The sequence below is a fragment of the Piliocolobus tephrosceles genome, chromosome 12, assembly GCF_002776525.5.
Source record: "Piliocolobus tephrosceles isolate RC106 chromosome 12, ASM277652v3, whole genome shotgun sequence".
Taxonomy (NCBI): domain Eukaryota; kingdom Metazoa; phylum Chordata; class Mammalia; order Primates; family Cercopithecidae; genus Piliocolobus; species Piliocolobus tephrosceles.
The window spans coordinates 14,590,918-14,614,090 of record NC_045445.1 but is presented as its reverse complement, the minus strand read 5'-3'; the positions used below and the strand labels follow the sequence as shown (position 1 = coordinate 14,614,090).

The 23,173-nt window shown below is 38.7% G+C and overlaps 1 protein-coding gene across 6 annotated transcripts in view; it reads right to left on the bottom strand.

Moving 5' to 3' along the window:
- The window catches only part of ATP11C (ATPase phospholipid transporting 11C), a 209,373-nt gene that overhangs the window by 71,562 nt on the left and 114,638 nt on the right, over positions 1–23,173 (bottom strand). For all 6 annotated transcript variants that reach the window (XM_026451826.1, XM_026451828.2, XM_026451829.1 and 3 more), the window contains exons 4-9: positions 18,399–18,479; positions 16,430–16,537; positions 6,006–6,134; positions 3,795–3,898; positions 1,619–1,669; positions 243–307 (exon numbers count right to left, since the gene is read on the bottom strand). In XM_026451826.1, the coding sequence (XP_026307611.1) occupies positions 243–307; positions 1,619–1,669; positions 3,795–3,898; positions 6,006–6,134; positions 16,430–16,537; positions 18,399–18,479 (538 nt within the window). The remainder of the gene's footprint in view (positions 1–242; positions 308–1,618; positions 1,670–3,794; positions 3,899–6,005; positions 6,135–16,429; positions 16,538–18,398; positions 18,480–23,173) is intronic.

Sequence of the window (23,173 nt, the reverse complement as noted above, 5' to 3'; positions counted from 1 at the left end):
ATAAAAGTGGGAAATCTAGGCCCCCTTCCACTCACCAGTTGTATATCATTTATAGTATAATTTTAATTATATATAGTATTTGTCATATTTCGTCTTAGTTTACCACCTTATAAATTCCCAACATCTAAATATACGTTTAGATTAAATGGGAAACCTGCCATGTTTACTTTTTAATATGCACTATTTATTCACAGCCTTTACAAAGCATATTTTTTGATAAGTATATCTTAAAAATTGTTCACCATATATCTTCTCGGTATTTTTTAGCGTAGCTCCTTTCAGCAAGAGATTTTCAGGTCCCAAAGACCTAAATAAAAAATGAACACAGCTTATCCAAACAAGCCAATAGCATCAACAACTCTGGGGACAGATTTTGCCCTGACACACACCTATTTCCAAGGGGTTCAGAATGTATCTGTCTACTTATACCATATGCTTACTCCCCAGGACAAGCTGAAAGGTCCTTCATTCTGAAGTTACTTGAGGGTACAGCACAGATGGAAGCACAGTACGGGAGTAGCCAGCAACACACAGAGGCAAAACAATACATGGGGGGATAAAAGGATTATGAATCATAGATAGCAAGACGAGAACAGGACAGAGCAGCAGATCGCAAGACACAAAAGCAGAGAGTCACGGATAAAAGACTGGGAATGCAAACGTCAAGGTGGGAAAAATACACTGACATATTTGGAAAGAATAAACCCTCCTTTTGGAGGATCACTGGGGACCCTGTATTTCTTTAACTTCTTTTGGAGTGTGGCTGTAAAGGCCAAGTGGAAAAGTTGCGGTAATTAATACGATGATAGAAGAGGAAAGAAAGCATCCCTTTTTGTATGAACTGCTTGATAAACTGTATGAAGGCTGATACAATTTATCATTTTACTGAAGTTTTAATTATCATTTTAATGAAGACTTTCATTTTACGTAAGTCCAGGTAGTTCTTCCAGCATTTTACCCACTGCTTACTTTCTCAATTACTCTCCCACTGTTCTCCATGTGTAATTTCAATGTTGTCAGCCACTCCACAACCAAGGATAATAAATACCATGGCTAGAACAGGTTTGGGAATATCATCCAAAGTGTCTGGAGCTCTGCTATTTTTGAAACCCTAAGTATTACTTCTAACAGCCCCCTCCCCACAACACAGAGACCCTATTACCATAACCTTACCAATCACAAGGTTAGCTGCTTATTCACCTTCATATTCCTTTTTTGTTTTTGAGATGGAGTCTTGCTCTTGTTGCCCAGGGTAGAGCGCAATGGCTCAATCTTGGCTCACTGCGACCTCCGCCTCCCGGGTTCAAGAGATTCTCCTGCCTCAGCCTCCTGAGTAGCTGGGATTACAGGTGTGTGCCACCACGCCCAGCTAAATTTTGTATTTTTAATAGAGACAGGGTTTCACCACATTGGCCAGGCTGGCCTCAAACTCCTGACCTCAGGTGATCCACCCACCTCAATCTCCCAAAGTGCTGGGATTACAGGCGTGAGCCACCGCACCCGGCCTGTATTCCTTTCTATAATAGAAAGGTATTTGGCTATTTTAGTTGATTTAAAAGAAAATTAGACCCCCCTCCCCACGCAACCGAAGGACAAATTAAAGAAACAACAAACTTACCTGGCAACAGCCTCAAGACTATTACTATAGATGTTGATTCGCCCAACAAATCTGTAAAAAGAACAAAATTGCAAATGTGTTTTCCACATCCAGGTGAAATCCATGTACCAGAAATATGAGAATGAATGAAAATACAAATAATAAAACAGAGATAGATAAAACTGTGAATGAACTACAAATGCCTATTATATTTCTGGGGAAAAAAAAGTTATGTTGAATTGATAAGGTGTATAACATTTTCATATAATTTTTAAATAACATGACGGGATTATAGGAGCAGAAACAAACGTTGTCAATTGATTTTCAAGTTCTGTTTAACATCATGCAAGCACACAACACCTCTCTCTTTTATAAGGTATATAAATAACGTAACTTCCATCTTGGATCGTGTGAAGAAAGGTTTCTGGTCCTAAAATACAATTTTCAAAACCGCTAGTTCAGTAGTTCTTCCACTCGAGTGTGCATCAGAATCACTGGAGCAGTTATTAAACCACAGATTTCTAGGTCCCATCCCTGAGCTTCTGATTCAGGTTCCCCAGTAATGCTGCTGCTGCTGGTCCTGAAACCACTCTTTAAACCATAGTACTAGTCTTAGACAGTGAACACTTGAGTGCCATCTTGGAAATGTCCAACCTGTGACTTGTAGTTGATCTCAATACTGAGCTTGACCCAATCACTTAATATAATAGGTGTATGGTAACCTGTATTTTTGCAAAATAAGGTAAAAATACCTAATCCCTTGTTAACATGAGTGTTTTATAAGCTGCATTGTAAACAGCATTTTCCCCAGAAAATAGAAATTACTCATATACACAAAATATGAAGGTTTGCTCATTCATTCATCATATATTAATTGTGCCAGCGCTATACTAAGTGCTGAAGATATACTAATAATCAAAAAAGAAATGCTCCTTGCCCTATAAAAGACAAGTAAATAGGCAATTACGATACAAGTGCTTACCACTAGAGTGACAGAAGTACAAGGTATTCTGAAGGCACAGAGCAAGGCATTCAGTCGTCTAAGGAAATTAGGAATAACCTTCCCTGTCCTATCATTCTCCTTCATACTTAAAGCAACTGAAAAATATGGGGGCTGCCCTATAAATATGCAAGGGTACAGATATTGTTCTCTAGCTCAGGCAGAATAAGTTACTCCATTTTCTGTGATTCCATAGACCTTACACTCACCTCTATTATCACCTTGTATAAGTTTAGCTTTATTACTTTATCTCTTTTGCTCACAGTGAGTCCCTTGAAGGCAGAGAATAGCTGTTACACTTTCTGGCCCTAGTTCCTATCATCAAGGTGGATACGGAAGAGGAAAGGAAAAAGGAAAGAAAAAATGATGAGAAGGAGGGAGGTCATAGTTCTTGAAGTAGAATGAATACTTTGTTTTTCCACTAGTAGGTGTTAGTGTAAACTACATCCAACCACTTGGTCGCTCATTATGACTAACAGCGTGCATGAACAAGATGGGTAATGGATGCCATCTGCAACGGTAGAATAGGATAAAATTAATTAGCTGACATGGGGATAAAACCTGTTACGCTACCCTCATTAGTACTATGCTCTAATCAACCAAACTAACCAGTCTTGAAATCAAATACCAAATTTTTGACAACTCACAATGACTAATAATCAGCAAATCTACTCCAGAGAGCCTAAGTATAGTAAAATAGAGGAAATTACATCATTTTACTCATCCCTTAACTGTTTACTGTGGACAAGAAATAGGCTATTTGCAATCCTTAGTGCATCATGATCATTGTAAGAAAGGATAGAGCCTACTAATTGCATGAAGAGGCTATCCTCCTCCTCTCTTTAATGTTAGATGGCATGTAAAAGGATTTGTTTTTTATTTAATTACTCTGGTTACTGCGTCAGTCTGATAGATCAGCTTTACAGGGTAACATAATCTAAAATTTTGACATATGGCCATGTTTACAGTAATAAAAATAAAAGAAAAATCATAAGATACCTGGGCCCACAATGAATTATCCTGGGCTGATAGTGAACAAGGCTGATTTGATTCATTTTTCTGCCAGAAGGAAGGAATAGCCCATAAAAACACAAATGAGAGTAGGCTGCTAAGTGGTGGGTGTTTCTTTTGCAATACTATTAGCAAAGAGAAGCAGAGCCAAGAAACAGACGTAAAATGAAACCAGGTGATTCTTACTTGTAGAGGTCAGGTTGAGGCTGTTCACATTCAATTGCTGCTCGGAGGGTATCAATGGATTCTGCTGTACACAGTGCAATGGTATCACGTACTGCATAATGTGTCTAGTTGAAAGCAGAAGAAAAAGTGAAAACCAAAAAAACTGTTTCTTTTCATAATCATACACCCAACTGACTTCAGGAACAAATTTAGTACGTTTTAGTAAGAGGCTTTGGCAGAATAAACAAATATTAACATTTCCCACTAAATAAGTTTTATGGTATTATTATGAAAATATATTACAAATAATTAGAAAGATAACCTGCTGCAAGGGGGGTTTCAAAGACAATTAAATACCTAAAAGCTCTTCTTGACACCGACAGCTGAGAAGATTCTATTCACAACATGCATATAATTAACTGGAACCACGTGAAAAAGCTAATACTTTTTTTTTTCCTATTTACAGAACTGAGACTTATTATTTTGCTCACTATAGTGTATGGGCAATGGAGATATACACATATGAATTGAACATAACCTTTTTGGTCACAAAAATGCTAAAATTTTGCCAACAGCAAGAAAAAAATCATTAATAGTTCCATTACACAAATAGCTTAATTAATGATCTTGAAAATGTTCAATATGGATACATTTTGTACGAGGGGCAGGGAGATGATGTGTCTTGCAATAGTCAGATAATTAGAATATTCTACTAGTATATATTATGCACTTGATTCATCCAGAACTCAAGGCAGGTGCCAATAAACCCATTTATAAATCATCAAACAAGGGCTAAAGCAGACGCAAAGAGCTCACCACTTAGGCAGAAGAGAAAGTTGTTGTCATCGTCTTGGGGGAATATTACGGCAATGTCTGAACTACATTTAAAACTAACTCCTGATTTTGAAAACCTCTGTACTTTTTAGCTGATTTGATCAGAACAACTTAACTGAAAAAAGAAACTACCTGAAAGTTTTCTTACTCTAAACAACTTTTTCACTATCAGGAAATCTTTATGTACATTTCTTGATTTATATCCCTAAATTGTAACTTTGTTTTTGAACAGGTTAAAAGCAGGTCATTACCATGCTTTTGAAATACAGAATTAATCATCCAATAGGTAAAGGTTCTTTTTTACATACTGAGTCCTAGTCTTCAACTCCAGGTGGAATAAACAGAGGAGCCCTCCAAGGATATATATACCCAGAGGTGAACCACTAGAGTAACCCTCCTTAAAGGCAGCATAGAGAGGATACATCTTCATGCCCTGTGGAGCTCTGGACCATGGCCAAGAAAACCGACTGTGCCAGAAAGTGTATGAGGGAAATAAGTTACCCCCATTTAACCAAATTTACTTTAAGTCACTTATAATTATAAGTGAGTTATAATTTGTTATACGTACATAAAATGTTGCTTTATAACTTACTTATAAAGCAAACATTTTCCAAACTACACCCGACTTTTATTTTTATTTTTTTTGAGATGGAGTCTTGTTCTGTCACCTAGGCTGGAGTGCAGTGGCGTGATCTTGGCTCACTGCAACCTCCGCCTCCCGGGCTCAAGCAATTCTCATGCCTCAGCCTCCTGAGTAGCTGGGATTACAGGCACCCACCACCACGTCTGGCTAATTTTTTTGTATTTTTAGTAGAGACGGGGTTTCACCATGTTGGTCAGGTTGGTTTCGAACTCCTGAACTCAGATAATCCGACTGCCTCAGCCTCCCAAAGTGCTAGGATTACAAGCGAGAGCCACCGCACCCAGCCCTAAGTTATTTTTAAATAGCAATCAAATTACTCCAGGTTGGGTTTCTTATGTCCCAAGAATATACATTTTTAATGAAAATATACAACATTTTAGGAAAAAAAATAGATCAAATTGTAAGGTTAGCATACATGAAGCTATTTGTATAGTTACACAGTTTAAGCCTATGATTACTCCCATTTTAAAGAGTCTAAAATAGGCTGTGTCAATATTAAATTCAAGCAGTGCTATAAAAATTGTGGTAGCTTTTACTTGGGGCTTAGTTTCTCCACACCTAATTACCAACCACCCTTTTATCCAAAGATGAATGTTTGCTTAGAAGTTAAAAAACAATTATATAACAATTGTTTTCAAGTATAAAACCTAAGAAAAAATAAAAATAAGAAAAAATAAAAGATTAGAGGGTGGTGGGAGGCAGTATTGTATGACTATCCTGAGATCCAAATGTTTAGGTAAGGTTTAGTCTGTTACCTTGCAATTGGATTCCCCATCAAGACTGGCTGTAGTGACATAACAGGTTCCATCAGTGGTGCAAGATGATAGAAGAATAAGATCACAGGGAAAGGTTTCATCTGCCTGTACTTCTACTACATCACCAACCTAGAATTGAGAAATAAATATAAATATGTTAAATTCCAAACAAAGCATTCATTATACTCATACAAAAGTCAAAACATTAGCAAGAGATTATCTCTAGCTCTGGGGCTTTGAGAGTATCTCAGCATCCTACAGCATGTGAAAGGTGACGAAAGTATATTACTCAATATTCAGAATCCACTTTAAAGTCAGAAGGACTTAGGATGCTTTCAGATTACCTTAGCACTGACCTTTACCTTTAATAAATGATTCTGACACCGTTTGCTCTCTGATATTTCTTGCACAAATGTTTGATAAAACAATGACATTATCACTTCATGAATGGATCAAGAAAATCTACATGTCACAAATTGGGCACTTCATGAACACTGAGCAGCCACACTCTCACTCTGGACCACACATATTTCAACATGCTTTGCCTGCCATGTGATACCAACTGTGTTGTTGGGTGCCAGGTCCTTCTTCGGTGCTCAGGAAATCCCAGTTAATTAGAGAGGCATTGATTTTTCCCATAATATTTGAATTTTTTTTTCTACAGGTCACTTTCTATGAATTCACCTGCTGTCAGGAGAATCACTTAATACAGCAATAAGAAACAATTTCTTATCAGCAAGTACCCAAAGCTCAAGGAGAGGAAAAACCTGAGAGAATAAATGAGGAATAATTTAATAATGTAGGGTTAAGTAAATCATAACCGTTAAAAGTTTGGACTCTAACCTGACTTCTTGTCCCAGCTCCACCACTTAACCGTATGACGACCTTAAATAAGTGTCTTAGATGATTGCAACTACCTCAGAGAATTAATGTGAGCATGAAATGATGATACAAGAAAAGTACTGAGCAAAGTGCCTGGCACATATTAACCACTTCAAAGGTGTTAATTATAATTATTACCAACATCCTGCAACTACTTTACTCCCAACTTATGAATAGTCATAACATTTTTTTGGAAAGATGTAAGAAATCCTCCAGTCTGGTGCTTCCCAAGATTTTCACATCATGGTACATGTTGAAAATTATAAATAATATTTTTGTACAGCACCTTCAGGTAAAGGGAAGAGGCTGCTGGATGCAGAAGATAACCCACTTTAGAAGGGAGTCAATATTTGGCACAGTGACCTAAACACACTGACTGTGAAATGCTAGGTAATACATGCAACACCTGACCCTATTTGCAATATGGTTTGGCAGATAAAGATGAGGATTTCAAGACCTATTCAGGAACAATTTTATTTTCTTTGCCAATCTTAATCACTAGCCAAGATCAACAGCATCAATAATTGAACTAATTTGTAAACAATATTTTGTTTTGTTGGATTGTTCCTTCTTCACTCACATAAACACTTATGTTGCTTACATAAAACCACAATTTATGCTTACATATGCAGAAGGGGGATAACAAACAGAATCCTAACACATCTTACAAGAAGGAAATACCCATTACAGGTTGCAAGATGACTCTCAGGCATTGATAAATAAAACACATAAAGAGAGCATTTTTTTTCAATGGTTAGGATGTAGTCAGATATGAAATATAAAGGCCCCTACATCTGCAGTGCAAGCTCCGACTGATGAGATGGGTAGGAGTCAGATCACAAAGGGCTTGGCAGGCCAGCCTAAGGGATTTAGGCCTCACCCTAAAGGTAAAAGGATAGGTATAGGACTTTTAAAGACAAGGAATAACATGATCTAGTTAGACAATGAACTCTAGAGGTCTATTTACCATTTTAAAAGCCACAATAGAACATCACCACCTCCCATTACAAACATTAGGAAAAAAATGGATAATCTAAAAAATAGTATGTATTTTTTTAGTCCATCAGAGAGCTGAGGTTGCAAAGCAACCAAGTGAATTGAATTTCAAAGGGTAACAAGTGTTTCTGAGGAGAGACAGGACAGATGAACTTTTTCATAACTGACCAAGCATAGAGGGAAGAGATGGCTACCACAAAAGTCGGTAAGAAGAAAACAACTAGATTTTCAACCAATTCTTAAAGACTGGGTGTGAGCTAGTATGACAGTTCAGAAACTCTACAAGCCTGGGAGACAAGAAGAGACCACAACCATTCACCAGCTCTTCTCTAGAGGCTTCTACTCAGTGTTCATGAGAAAGCATACGGGCAGGAGACCTAAAAGAACCTTTCTCACTGGTACAGGCGTACAAGTGATGACTGACTGCTGTGAAGAAACAGGCACAAAAATAACACACCAGAACCATGGACCCCTTTCTCATATTAAGCAAACCCCATCTGCATCTAGGAGAAAGGCAGGAAACGTTCCCTGGCATAGTCTCAGGGAAACATCACTACTGTTAGAGGAGAGGTAGAAACAAAAGTGACCTGCTACAGGGGATGGGACCTGCTACAGGGAATGGGACAGGAAACCTATTCATACCAAGAACCTGGCACTGATACAAGGTAGAAGTTCAGTGACTATGGGGGCGGGGGCAGGAATATTGAGAAAGTCTTCCCCTGAGGCTTTGGTGCATATGGCCTGCTTAATATTGTGATTGGAACAAGAAAACCAAAAAACCATTCTGTTCCCGCCAAGAGCCTTACATTGAGTAACTGAGTAACAAACAAGAAAGAGCAGTCTACCACTGGAGAAAAAGCAAGGGAACGGGGGTGGGGTGGGGGTGGGGGTGGGGGCCGGAAGGGGGCACCCTCTGTGACTCGGGAGTACAGGATGTGCCGAAGCAGACAGTAGAACAGGAACACCATCAAAAACTCTCCGGGACACCAGGCCCCACACAAAGCTCAAGGTAATAAGGTAATGGTGTTCTACCACTTAAGGAATTTGAAGTGGCACACTAAAAACATCAAAAACCAAAGCCAGCCCAACTCTTGACTAGACTGTCTCAACCCCCAACAATAGTGGCCTGACAGAAGAAGCCAGGCCCATTTCAGAACACATATACCACTGACCTCAGTGAATAACATTCTTTTACATACAATGCCCAAAATTCAATTAAAAAATGAAATGCACAAAAACACAAGCAAAACATGAGCCATCATTGAAAGATAAAGTAGTCCGTGAAACCAGACCCAAAATGTCCAGATTTTGTAATTTTGAAACAGGGACTTAAAAATAGCTATGATTAAGATGTTAAATGGGTGGGGTGTGGTGGCTCATATCTATATTCCCAGCACTCTAGGAGGCCAAGGTGGGAGGAACGCTTAAGGCCAGGAGTTTGAAACCAGCCTCGGCAACTTAACAGAACCCCATCTCTACAAAAAATAATTATAATAATTAGCCAAGTGTAGTTGCACACCTATAGACCCAACTACTCTGGAGATGGAGGTGGGAGGACTGCCTGAGCCCAGAAGTTCAAGGCTTCAGTAAGCGATGACTGCGCCACTGTACTCCAGCCTCGGCAACAGAGTAAGACCCTGTCTCTTGCAAAAAAAAAAAAAAAGAAGAAGAAGATATTAAATGGTATGGCATTTAGTGGAAAAGGTAGACAACATAACAGTGGATGAAGAATGCTGGCAGAGAGATGGATATTATAAAAAAACGAAAATGTAAAGTTAGAAATGAAAAACATGTTATCAGAGATGAAGATTTCCTTCAACTAGTGGACTGGGCACAACAAAGGAAATAATCACTATTTTTGAAGACAGAGCAAACTAAAATTATCCAAAGTGATATATAAACAGGAGAAAAAGGAGTGTATTTAAAAAAACAACAAATTACTCAAGGGAGAAAATATCAAACAGCATAACAGTCATGTAATTGGAGTACCAAAAGAATAGAGAGAATGAGGCTGAAAAAACATTTCAAAAAGATAATGACCAAGAATTATCCAAAGTTAATCAAAGTCAACAAACAATAGATCCAAGAGAACTTCGAGAAGGATAACTACGATGAAAAAAATGTAGGCATATCATAGTCAAACTGCTGAAAACTGAAAACAGAAAAAAAAATGTGAAGGCACCAATGAAATATTATATACACAAGAACAAGAATAGAAATGAAACAGACTCATTAGAAACTATGCATACCAGAAGACAATGGAATAATATATTTAAAGTATTAAAAGAAAAAAAACCCCTCCAATCCATAATTCTATATAGCCGGAAAAATATTTTTTGTAATTGAAGGTAAGATAAAAAACTTTTCCATAGGAACATTCACTTCTAGCAGATTTACACTATAAAATACTACAGAAAGTTCTTCATGGATAAAAAATAAGGCACTATACGAAAATTTAAATCTACATAGGGAAATGATAAAAATGTGGGTAAATATGAAATATAGTTCTTATTGTTAATCTTTTAAAAACAGTTTTAGGCCGGGCACGGTGGCTCCCACTCGTAATCCTAGCACTTTGGGAGGCTGAGGTAGGCAGATCACCTGAGGTCAGGGGTTCGAGACCAGCCTGGCCAAGATGGCAAAACCCCGTCTCTACTAAAACTACAAAAATTAGCCACACGTGGTGCCGCATGCCTGTAACCCCAGCTACTCAGGAGGCTGAGGCAGGAGAATCACTTGAACTCAGGAGGCAGAGGTTGCAGTGAGCCAAGATCGTGCCACTGTACTCCAGCCTGCGTGACAGAGTGAGACTCTGTCTCAAAAAAAACACAAAAAACAAAAAAACAGGTTTTAAAAAGATAATTACAACCTAGTAATTCTGCTCTCAGTTATATACTCAAAAGAGTCAAAGGCAAAAACTCAAACAGATACTTATATATCAATGTTCACAGCAGCACTATTCAAAATAGTCAAAAGTCAGAAATAACTCAAATGTCCATCAACATATAAATGGATCAACAAACTGTTATATATATATATAATGGAATATTATTCACCTTTAAAAGGGAAGAAATTTCTGATACATGCTATAACATGGATCAACCTTGAACACATTACGCTAAGTGAAAGAAGCCAGACATAAATGGACAAGTATTGTATAACTCCACTTACATAAAGTATTGAGGATAGGCAAATTCATAGAAACAAAATGTATTAATAGAATAGAGGCCACAAGGGGCTGAGGAAGGGGGAAATGGGAAGTTACTGTTTAATTAATAGAGCTTTGTTTGGGATAATGGAAAAGTTGTGGAAATGGACAGTGGTGATGGTTGTACAACATTGTGAATGTACTTACTATAAAAAAAATTGTACACTTAAAAATGGTTAAACGGGGCCTGGCGTGAGCCCAGCACTTTGGGAGGCTGAGGCAGGCGGATCACCTGAAGTCAGGAGTTCGAGACCAGCCTGACCAACATGGAGAAACCCCGTCTCCACTAAAAATACAAAAAAATCAGCCGGGCATGGTGGCACATGCCTGTAATCCCAGCTACTTGGGAGGCTGAGGCAGGAGAATCACTTGAACCCAGTAGGCGAAGGCTGCGGTGAGCCAAGATCGCGCCATTGTACTCCAGCCTGGGCAACAAGAGCAAAACTCCGTCTCAAAAAAAAAAAAAGTTAAATGGTAAAATTTATTTTATATATTTTATTACCAAAAAACACAACTCACAGGCAAAAATAGTAACATATTGTGGGCTTTATAATATGTAAAGTAAAACGTATGACAACAATAACACAAAGGGTATAAATGAGGAAATGAAAATATGCTCTCTGAACACAATGGAATTAAATTAGAAACCATAACAAAAAGGTATCTAGGCCAGGCACAGTGGCTCACGCCTGTAATCCCGGCACTTTGGGAGGCCGGGGTGGGTGGATCACCTGGGGAGTTCGACACCAGCCTGACCAACATGGTAAAACCTCATCTCTAACAAAAATACAAAATTAGTCAGGCATGGGGGCGCATGCCTGTAATCCCAGCTACTTGGGAGGCTGAGGCAGGAGAATCGCTTGAACCCGGGAGGCGGAGATTGCAGTGAGCCAAGAGTGTGGCACTGCACTCCAGCCTGGGTGACAAGAGCGAAACTCCATCTCAAAAAAAAAAATAACAACTAGAAAATTCCCAAATATTTAGAAATTGCATAACAAACTTCTAAATAACCCATGAACTGAGGAAGTAGAGAGAAATTAGAAAATATTAAACTAAATGAAAATGTAAACATAATATATCCAAATTTGTAGGCTGTTGCTAAAGCAACACTTGGAGGAAAATTTACAGCATTAAACATTTATATTAGAAAAGATGTTCAAATAAACTCCTTTAACTAAATCTAACCTAACACCTCATTTTTACCCAAGGAGCTTCTTCTTTACCTCTTAGCATTGTTCCTCACTCTCTGCCCCAAGCCGTACGTTTTCACACTCTGCCTCTCTAAATTTTACAATCTATTTCATGCCCATCTCATGTGAGAAAACTGTTTTCATTCCCGTTTTCTAAATTCAGAGTATTTTTTTTCAGAAGCACTCACTGGGTTCTGACCAGTTACCGCCTTGTATTTTTATTCTTTTAGCATTATGTGGCATGACTACTAAGTTAAACTATAAAACTTCTTGAGAGCATGAACCATCTCTTTTCATTGTTTGTAACCCTTCTAGAACTCAGCACAATATTTCAACACATTTTGGTTGATTCATTGGTTGAAGTACTAGAGTATAACTTTCATTTCTGTTTGGCACTAAAGCATAACATATGATTGAGAGGTGTCTTACTACGTCTAGTTTCCGGTATTTGCCAAAAAATACTCCTTCCATTAAAAATAATAGCGTCTTTACACTGGAATTCCTCAAGTCCTGTTACTAAGTCTCATTCTCTATGCCGTATGAAATTCCATCCAGTCTCATGGCATCATATGGTACGTACAGACTGATGACACCCAAATTTCTACTTCTATTTAAAGCATCTCCTCTGAGCTCCAGGATTGACAACTCCAACTGTATGTCTAATAGGTTTCTCAAACTTAACATAGCCAAAAGTGAATTCCGGATTTCTCTTCACTCCCACCTCTGTCCCTAAATCTGTCTTTCTCCTAGGTTTTCCCATCTTATTTAAAAGCACCAGCATTTTCTTTAATAGCACTATCTAATTCACTCAGTCACTCAGGCCAAAACCAGGAAGGCTATCTTAATTATTTTATTTTTTCTGTTTCTCTCACCCACTACATCCAATAAATCACTAAATTCTGATGATTCTACCTCCAAAAAATATCCTGAATATATCTATTTCCCTCAAAATCTAAACAGGTAGTAGAGAGTTATAGTTCAGAGTGTGGACTCTACACCTAGGCTGCTTTACTTCAAATCCCAGCTTTCCAGCTTACTGGGAGTGGGAAAGTTCCTTAACCTCCTTATGCCTCGGTTTCATCATTTGTAAAGAGAGGATAATACAAATACCCACTTCATATGGCTGTTGTTGAGGGTTAAATGAGGTAATAGAATGTAAAAAAGATTGCCTGGTATATACTACATACTATATAAATGGTGACTACTATTTTTATTATTGTTATCAATACTACTATCATCCTAATATAAGTCCTTATCATTTTTTGCGTAAGCTATATCTCTCTGATTGTACATTTGCCCATGCTTTCATTTTGCCTCTCTCCAGTTTTATTTTAAAAAATCATCAAGTCACTCTCCGGCTTTAACACTTCAAAGACTCCCCACCATACTGAGGATGCAGACCAAGTCTCTCTCTTGCTCAAAAGGAGTCTCAACAAACTCTTTCCCCCTACTCCCCAGCCAAGCAATCTGCTATTTAGAGACTGCCGGCTAATAAGCATCTCTTCCCACACAGTTACACTCCAGAAACAGCTACATCAAATAGTATCTCACACAATAATTTAATCACAATAGTTTCACATTTATTTAATCAAGATTATACCTGGTTGAGTTCAGCCTCAAGGCAAAGAAGCTTGGTGGAGGGAAAGTGAAAAATGGGGGCCTTTGTAAAGGGGAGTGGGGTGGAGTGTCAACAAAATCAGAAAGAGGAAATGAGAGAAAGGGAGAGATGTAGGAGGACTTTGCCTGCTTTGCAATTTTACGTAGTGTACTGGGAACAACAGACTGGATGCTATGAATCATTTAGGCAGCCTTTTGTTTTTGTTTTTGTTTTTTTGAGACAGGGTCTCACTCTGTCACCCAGGCTGGAGTGCAGTGGCTCGATCTTGGCTCACAGCAGCCTCAACTTTTTGGGCTCAGGTGATCCTCCCACCTCAGCCTCCCAAGTGGCTGGGACTGGTTGGCTAATTTTTTTTGGAGAGACAGGGTTTCGCCATGTTGCCCAGAATGGATTCCAACTCCTGGACTCAAGCGATCCACCCAACTTGGCCTCCCAAAGTGCTGGGATTACAGGCATGAGCCACTGTACTCAGTCTGCCTTTGGTTCTTATGCTGATCAATAATGATGAGTTTCTACAACTGTTTTGAAAACTTCAGATCTTAAACTAACCTAGTTCAGCACAAGTTCCCCCTTGACCAGGATGTAGAGAATAGAGAAAAGAAAAAGTAGAAAAAGGAAGACATTCTATGTCAAACACTGGTGACTCTCCCACTCTGTAGTATTCCTCCCATCATTACTGTAAGAAGATGCGAGGAAACTGAACTATTGTTGGGCATATGGAGAACTCTTAAAATTCAATAAGAAAACAACCTGCTTAAAAACTGGGCAAAAACTAAGCAGCATCTCACCAATGAAGATATACACATTGCAAAGAACCATATGAAAAGAAAGTCCATATCACATGTTATCAGTGAAATGCTAATTAAGACAAAAGTGAGATAGTACTACACGCCTGTTAAAATGGCCAACATACAAAGCACTGACAACATCAAAACCCAGTCAGGTTGTGGAACAACAAGAACTCCCATTCATTGTTGGTGGGAATGCAAAATGATACAGCTACTTTGGATGATAGTTTGGCAGTTTCTTACAAAATGAAACATACTCTTACCATACAATTCAGCACTTCTTTGTATTTATTCAAATGAATTGAAAATGTATGTCCATATAAAAACCTGCACACAAACGTTTATAGCAGCTTTACTCATAATTGCCAAAACTCAGAGGCAACTAAAATGCCCTTCAGTAGGTGAATGGATAAACTATAGTATATCCAGAAAATGAAATATTATTCATCACTAGAAACAAATGAGCTATCAAGCCATGGAAAGACATGGAAGAAACTTGAAAGCGTATTACGAAGTGAAAGAAGCCAATCTGAAAAGGCTGTATGATTCTAAATATGTGACATCTTAGGAAAGGCAAAACTATAGAGACAGCAAAAAGATTACTGGTTAACCATGGGTTGGGGGGAATAAGGAATGAACAGGAAGAGAACAGAGGATTTTTAGGGCAGTGAAACTATCCTGGTATGATACTACTATGGATACACATGTACATATATACAAATGTAGGATGTGTGGATATGTAGCCTATATCTGACAAAACCCACAGAATGTACAACACCAAGAGTGACTCCTAATATAATCTATGGACTCTGGGTGACAGTGTGCTAAAATAGGTTCACTGATTGTAACAATTCTGGTGTGGGATGTTGACAGCCAGAGAAAATGTGTTTGGGGACAGTGGGTTTATGGGTACTCTCTGTATTTTCTACTCAATTTTCCTGTGAACCTAAAACTGCTCTAAAAATGTAATTTTTTCATTTAAAAAATCTAATGAGAACCAAAAAATTAGTGTTTGACATGGACAAGTCAAAAATGTTATTTGACAGGGGTCTTACTGGGTAAATAATAAATAATGATTAACTGGAATAAATAATTGCCTGAGACTGTCAAAAAAAATACTACTACCTTGGAAGTCTCATATGTTGCTGATGGGAATACAAAATGTTACAGGCACTGTGGAAAATAGTTTAGTGGTTCATTAAAAAGTTAAACATATAATTACAATATGACCCAGCAATTTTCCTCCTAGGTATATACCTCAAAGAATTAAAAACAGGTGTTCAAACAAAAACTGCAATTCAATGTTCATAGCAATTCATAATACCCAAAAGGTAGAAACAACCCAAATGTCCATCAGCTGATGAATAAACAAAATGAAATGTTATTCAGTCATCAAAAGGAATGAAATGCTGCTATATACTATAATGCAGATGAACCCCAAAAACATTCTGAGTGAAAGAAGCTAGACAAAAAGGACACATAGTATATAATTGCATTTATATGAAACATTCAAAATACATATATCCATAGGGACAGAAAGAAGGTCCAGGGCCTGGGAGGAGGGAGAAATGTGGAGTGTCCGCTTATGGGTATAGGGCTTCCTTTTTAGGGGATGAAAATGTTCTGGAACTAGATAGAGTTAACGGTTGCACAACAGTATGAAGTACTAAATGACACTAAATTATACACTTTAAAATGGTGTATTTTTACCATTAAAAAAGGAGTGGAATAAGAAAAACTACCTTGATTTTTTCACTTTCTTTTCTCACTCGCTTTGCATTTTCAATAATGTAAACAGTGCTTTTGTTGACTTCATTGTCAGCTCTGTGTCTCAGCCAATCTTCATATCCCTGAAACATAAAAATAACTATATAATCGAGTTCAGATGAAATAACGCTGTTAATAAATTTATATATCCTCCCATGAGTCAACACCAAATATTTATAATTATAGCATTAATTTAAACTCAGAATGCTAGAGACAATGCTACACATTTTAATAGCAAATCTGAGATACACTTTCAAAGTACGCCTTAGATAAATAGCTTTATTGTGTGAAAAGTATTCTCCATTCTTTAAACATTAATGAAAACACAAGCACTGGAGACTTACTGTTTTTCATGTGTGAAAGGCTATGATTTATTTTAATTGTACTCTTATTTGAGTTAATGTTAATTATCCCTACTTTTTAATTTGAAAAAAAGATTGTCCTGAGTTTGTATTTTCTTATAGCCATAATCACTTACATATAATCTTTTGTATATGCTATAGTAAACTGTTCGAGTAATCATCTCCAAGGGAATATTTTAATTATTTCTCACCTACAGAGAATAGAAAAGGCAAGCTAGGATTGCTTTAGCAGAGAAGCTATGATAAGCTTCAGAGATCAACAGCTAAACTTTTCAACCGACTTGGTGATAAAAGAAAATATAAATTGGTATTCATCTTTTACAGTTAAAGGTAATCAGAGAAAGATCTAATGGCTCATTTTACTTTGGACTTTTCACCTAAAGTAGATTTAAGCCAAAAGATGAAAGGAGGATGCTCACAAATGTTTGAACATGACCTCCTCTCCTTTTTTCTATACCTTTGCCTTTTTTTCGTTGTAATAATGTCTGTACCTTTTCAAACACAACTGTTTGAAAAATCTCTTCATTGCCTCCCCCCACTTTTTTCCCCTCAGGTGCTATATCCATTCTTCTTCTGTCCTCTTTATGACAATGCTAGGCTATCACTTTATAGAGTACATTTTGTGATGCTGGTGAAGAAATAAAGGCCCTAACATGAACCAGTATTGGGAGTAGAATGAATCAGTAAAAAATCCTTTGAAAACCACACATGCTATTCTTGGAACCAGCAATTTTATGATGTTAAAGAAAATAATCCTACCAGTCTAAGGAAAAGAACATTCCAAAAGTCTTTATTTTGCAACTGAACACTTGATAAAATATTCTTATAGTTCCTGGTAGGCAAGATGGAAGACCAGATAACCCCATGAGGAAAGGTAATCTTGTTCCCAATACTGCTAAGAAGAGCTTTGTTTTGCAAGCTTCTTTGGTATCCTTTTTAAAAGTACTTTGTTAAGTAACATCTAAAAGTATGTTTGTAAATAGTCAGATGCTGTGGACTGACACAAAACATGCTCCAATTTCCTGTTTCCATTTTCATCTGGAATTTTTCAAACATACTAGCATACAAAATGTTCAAAATACTTCAAAGACATCCATATCACAATCTGTGGCAGTCTATCAGCTCTGACAAAAAAACAGGAAATGTCCCCTCTACCTACTACCCCCTGAAGCAGTATAAGGGAAAAACAAGAAAATTAAAGTATTCTTCCCTTAAGTTCTCGCTACAGTCATAAACAATTTTAAAAATCCATAAAAATGGGAGTTTTTCACACAGACATACCACAGTGAAACAATTAATGTGCATCAAAAATCTACCTCCTATTTCCTGACTGGGCTGTACCTTTTACCTGCTCTTTCTTTAACATTTACACCCACACACACAGATACTGAAGAGGAAACAAGGAAATACATGAAGGATGTGCCTTACTATCATTTTAATAGGTTTTCAAGAGGAACCAAATATAAAATAAATCCATAAAGGATACTACCCACTGTATATAAATATGAAAAAGAGCCTTTGACAATGCAAATCCAACAAGCCTGGACTGAAATGCAGGTGTAAGTGTAAAGAAGAAATTTACCTGCTTGATGGCTGTAACAGTTATAACAAAGAAAAGTGGAAGTCCACTGGTAACTGGGCTAGTTGGTGTGTCTACTGTGACCTAGGTAAACAAATTAAATTGAAAGTAAAATGAAAATTTGTCATTAACTCATATGCAGCACTTACATGCTGCAAACATTTCAAACAGAAACATAGATAAAAAAACACATTCCAGTAGTAGGGTAAATATTAATTTTCATTCAAACAAAAGCAAACTACATGGCAGTTAGTTTAAGAAACAATCCTAAATTCAAGCATAGTTTTTATCCCAGCTTGGATTAATCCCTTTATTGAAATATATCCATTCACTTACCACCTATTTGCTGAGCACCATTCTGTCAGCCCTTGGGCTATTATCAGCCAAGCTCTAAAGATACTGCTTTAAACAAGATGGAGACAAGTCCCTGCCTTCATGTAGCTGGCAGCTTATAGGAAAAATCAGACAGTAAAACAAGTGTGTAGATTCTGAGGTCTGAAGGGTAAACAGGAGTTAACTAGACAAAAGGTAGTTTTCTAGGCACAGTGAACAGTATATGCAGGTCTCTAGGAAATAAAGGAAGCCAGTGGCAAGAGGGAGTGTGGTGTGAGATGGGGCTGGAAAAGGAGGCAGGAGCCAGACTGTGCAGGGCCCTCTAGGCCAAAGTAAGCTGCTCATTCTTTATCCCACAAATAGCAGGAAATCCTTGAAAGTTTTAAGCAAGGAAAGGTCACATGAACAGAAGTGCATTTTGAAAAGATCATTCTCACTGCTCTGTGGAAGATGAATTAGACAGGGAACAAGAGCGAAGGCAGGGAGTCTATTTAGGAGGCTATTGCTGTAATCTAGGTGAAAGATGATGGCTTGGACTACAATGTTAGTGGCAGGCATGGAAAAAAGTTCTATAAATATTTAGGAGGCAAAAATGGCGACAGTTAGACATAAGTGCTTATTAAAGATGTCTTCCAAGTATCAGGTTAGCATGTCCATGTGGATGTTGTCATTCACTGAGACAGGAAATACTGAAAGAGAACTAGATTTAAGGATGATCTTGAGTTCAATCTGCCCTCCCAACTCGTTGACTCTCATCTCCAACCCTCAACCAGGCCTGCCTCTACCATACACCCTGTGTTGTAGATACAACGTATACTTCCATGTATGCAAGGCTTCTACATGGCTCTGTGACTTTAGGCAATCTCTTCCCTATCCCTGAAATACCAGTTCAGCATTCTCCACCAGGTAAACCCCTTCTAATCCTTAAAGGCTCCGTTCAGATAGGATCTATTCTCTGAAGCCTTCTCAAATTCCTCTTGGGTAGAAAAAAAATGATAACTTACACTGTATACACAAAGCATTCTGTTCATGCTTCTTGAATGGCTTTACTACATTAAGTGAATACATGACTGTTATGTGACTGGTCTTCTCAGCTATAGCATAAATTCCTTAAGAGGATAAAAGCTGTATCTTGATCTTCATTATACCTGCTACCATTTTTGTTATCGGTCCTACTGCACAGCACACAGTAGGTGGATGAGTGGTATGTTTGCTGAACTGAAATGAAATGCACTGCCCACCAAGTAGAATGATTCTTTCAAGCAGAATTCTCTAGGTAGTTTATTCTATATCTGTAAGACATCTGACCATGGATCCAGAGGAGCTCCTTTTCAAATCTTCCATCATTCAGGATTAAAATAGGCTCTTGCCCATATTATATCCCAGACTGATTTTAAGTAGCAAGGCTAAATTCAATTACAGTACCATTTACTCAAAGCCTCAAAGTGGGTAAACAGAAGCACTTAGCATCAACAGGGAATTTGAGCAATTTCAATGGGATTTTCCTGCTTCTTTAAAAAATGAGGGGGGCGGAGCAAGATGGCCGAATAGGAACAGCTTCAGTCTCCATCTCCCAGCGCGAGCGACACAGAAGACCGGCGATTGCTGCATTTTCAACTGAGGTACTGGGGTCATCTCACTCGGGAGTGCCGGACAATCGGTGCTGGTCAGCTGCTGCAGCCCGACCAGCGAGAGCTGAAGCAGGGCGAGGCATCGCCTCACCTGGGAAGCACGAGGGGGAAGGGAGTCCCTTTTCCTAGCCAGGGGAACTGAGACACACAACACCTGGAAAATCGGGTAACTCCCACCCCAATACTGCGCTGTAACACCAGCACACCGGAGATTATATCCCACACCTGGCCGGGAGGGTCCCACGCCCACGGAGCCTCTCTCCTTGCTAACACAGCAGTCTGCGGCAATCTAACCCCAAGGCAGCAGCGAGGCTGGGGGAGGGGCGCCCGCCATCGCTGAGGCTTAAGTAGGTAAATAAAGCCGCTGGGAAGCTCGAACTGGGTGGAGCTCACAGCAGCTCAAGGAAACCTGCCTGTCTCTGTAGACTGTCCCTCTGGGGACAGGGCTCAGCTAAAGGAGCAGAAGCTTGTGAAACGCGAACGACTCTGTCTGACAGCTTTGAAGAGAGCAGTGGATCTCCCAACACGGAGGTTGAGATCTGAGAAGGGGCAGTCTGCCTGCTGAAGTGGGTCACTGACCCCTGAGTAGCCTAACTGGGAGACATCCCCCACTAGGGGCAGTCTGACACCCCACACCTCACAGGGTGGAGTACACCCCTGAGAGGAAGCTTCCAAAGCAAGAATCAGACAGGTGCACTCGCTGTTCAGCAATATTCTATCTTCTGCAACCTCTGCTGCTGATACCCAGGCAAACAGGGTCTGGAGTGGACCTCAAGCAATCTCCAACAGACCTATAGCTGAGGGTCCTGACAGTCAGAAGGAAAACTATCAAACAGGAAGGACACCTATATCAAAACCCCATCAGTACGTCACCATCATCAAAGACCAGTGACAGATAAAACCACAAAGATGGGGAAAAAGCAGGGCAGAAAAGCTGGAAATTCAAAAAATAAGAGCGCATCTCCTCCTGCAAAGGAGCACAGCCCATCGCCAGCAACGGATCAAAGCTGGTCAGAGAATGATTTTGATGAGATGAGAGAAGAAGGCTTCAGTCCATCAAACCTCTCAGAGCTAAAGGAGGAATTACGTACCCAGCGCAAAGAAACTAAAAATCTTGAAAAAAGAGTGGAAGAATTGACAGCTAGACTAATTAATGCAGAGAAGGTCATAAACGAAATGACAGAGATGAAAACCATGACACGAGAAATACGTGACAAATGCACAAGCTTCAGTAACCGACTCGATCAACTGGAAGAAAGAGTATCAGCGATGGAGGATCAAATGAATGAAATGAAGCTAGAAGAGAAACCAAAAGAAAAAAGAAGAAAAAGAAATGAACAAAGCCTGCAAGAAGTATGGGATTATGTCAAAAGACCAAATCTACGTCTGATTGGGGTGCCTGAAAGTGAGGGGGAAAATGGAACCAAATTGGAAAACACTCTACAGGATATCATCCAGGAGAACTTCCCCAACCTAGCAGGGCAGGCCAACATTCAAATTCAGGAAATACAGAGAACGCCACAAAGATACTCCTCCAGAAGAGCAACTCCAAGACACATAATTGCCAGATTCACCAAAGTTGAAATGAAGGAAAAAATCTTAAGGGCAGCCAGAGAGAAAGGTCGGGTTACCCACAAAGGGAAGCCCATCAGACTGACAGCAGATCTCTCGGCAGAAACTCTACAAGCCAGAAGAGAGTGGGGGCCGATATTCAACGTTCTTAAAGAAAAGAATTTTAAACCCAGAATTTCATATCCAGCCAAACTAAGTTTCATAAGTGAAGGAGAAATAAAATTCTTTACAGATAAGCAAATGCTTAGAGATTTTGTCACCACCAGGCCTGCCTTACAAGAGACCCTGAAGGAAGCCCTAAACATGGAAAGGAACAACCGGTACCAGCCATTGCAAAAACATGCCAAAATGTAAAGACCATCGAGGCTAGGAAGAAACTGCATCAACTAATGAGCAAAATAACCAGTTAATATCATAATGGCAGGATCAAGTTCACACATAACAATATTAACCTTAAATGTAAATGGACTAAATGCTCCAATTAAAAGACACAGACTGGCAAACTGGATAAAGAGTCAAGACCCATCAGTCTGCTGTCTTCAGGAGACCCATCTCACATGCAGAGACATACATAGGCTCAAAATAAAAGGATGGAGGAAGATCTACCAAGCAAATGGAAAACAAAAAAAAGCAGGGGTTGCAATCCTAGTCTCTGATAAAACAGACTTTAAACCATCAAAGATCAAAAGAGACAAAGAAGGCCATTACATAATGGTAAAGGGATCAATCCAACAGGAAGAGCTAACTATCCTAAATATATATGCACCTAATACAGGAGCACCCAGATTCATAAAGCAAGTCCTTAGAGACTTACAAAGAGACTTAGACTCCCATACAATAATAATGGGAGACTTCAACACTCCACTCTCAACATTAGACAGATCAACGAGACAGAAAGTTAACAAGGATATCCAGGAATTGAACTCATCTCTGCACCAAGCGGACCTAATAGACATCTATAGAACTCTCCACCCCAAGTCAACAGAATATACATTCTTCTCAGCACCACATCACACTTATTCCAAAATTGACCACATAATTGGAAGTAAAGCACTCCTCAGCAAATGTAAAAGAACAGAAATTATAACAAACTGTCTCTCTGACCACAGTGCAATCAAACTAGAACTCAGGACTAAGAAACTCAATCAAAACCGCTCAACTACATGGAAACTGAACAACCTGCTCCTGAATGACTACTGGGTACATAACGAAATGAAAGCAGAAATAAAGATGTTCTTTGAA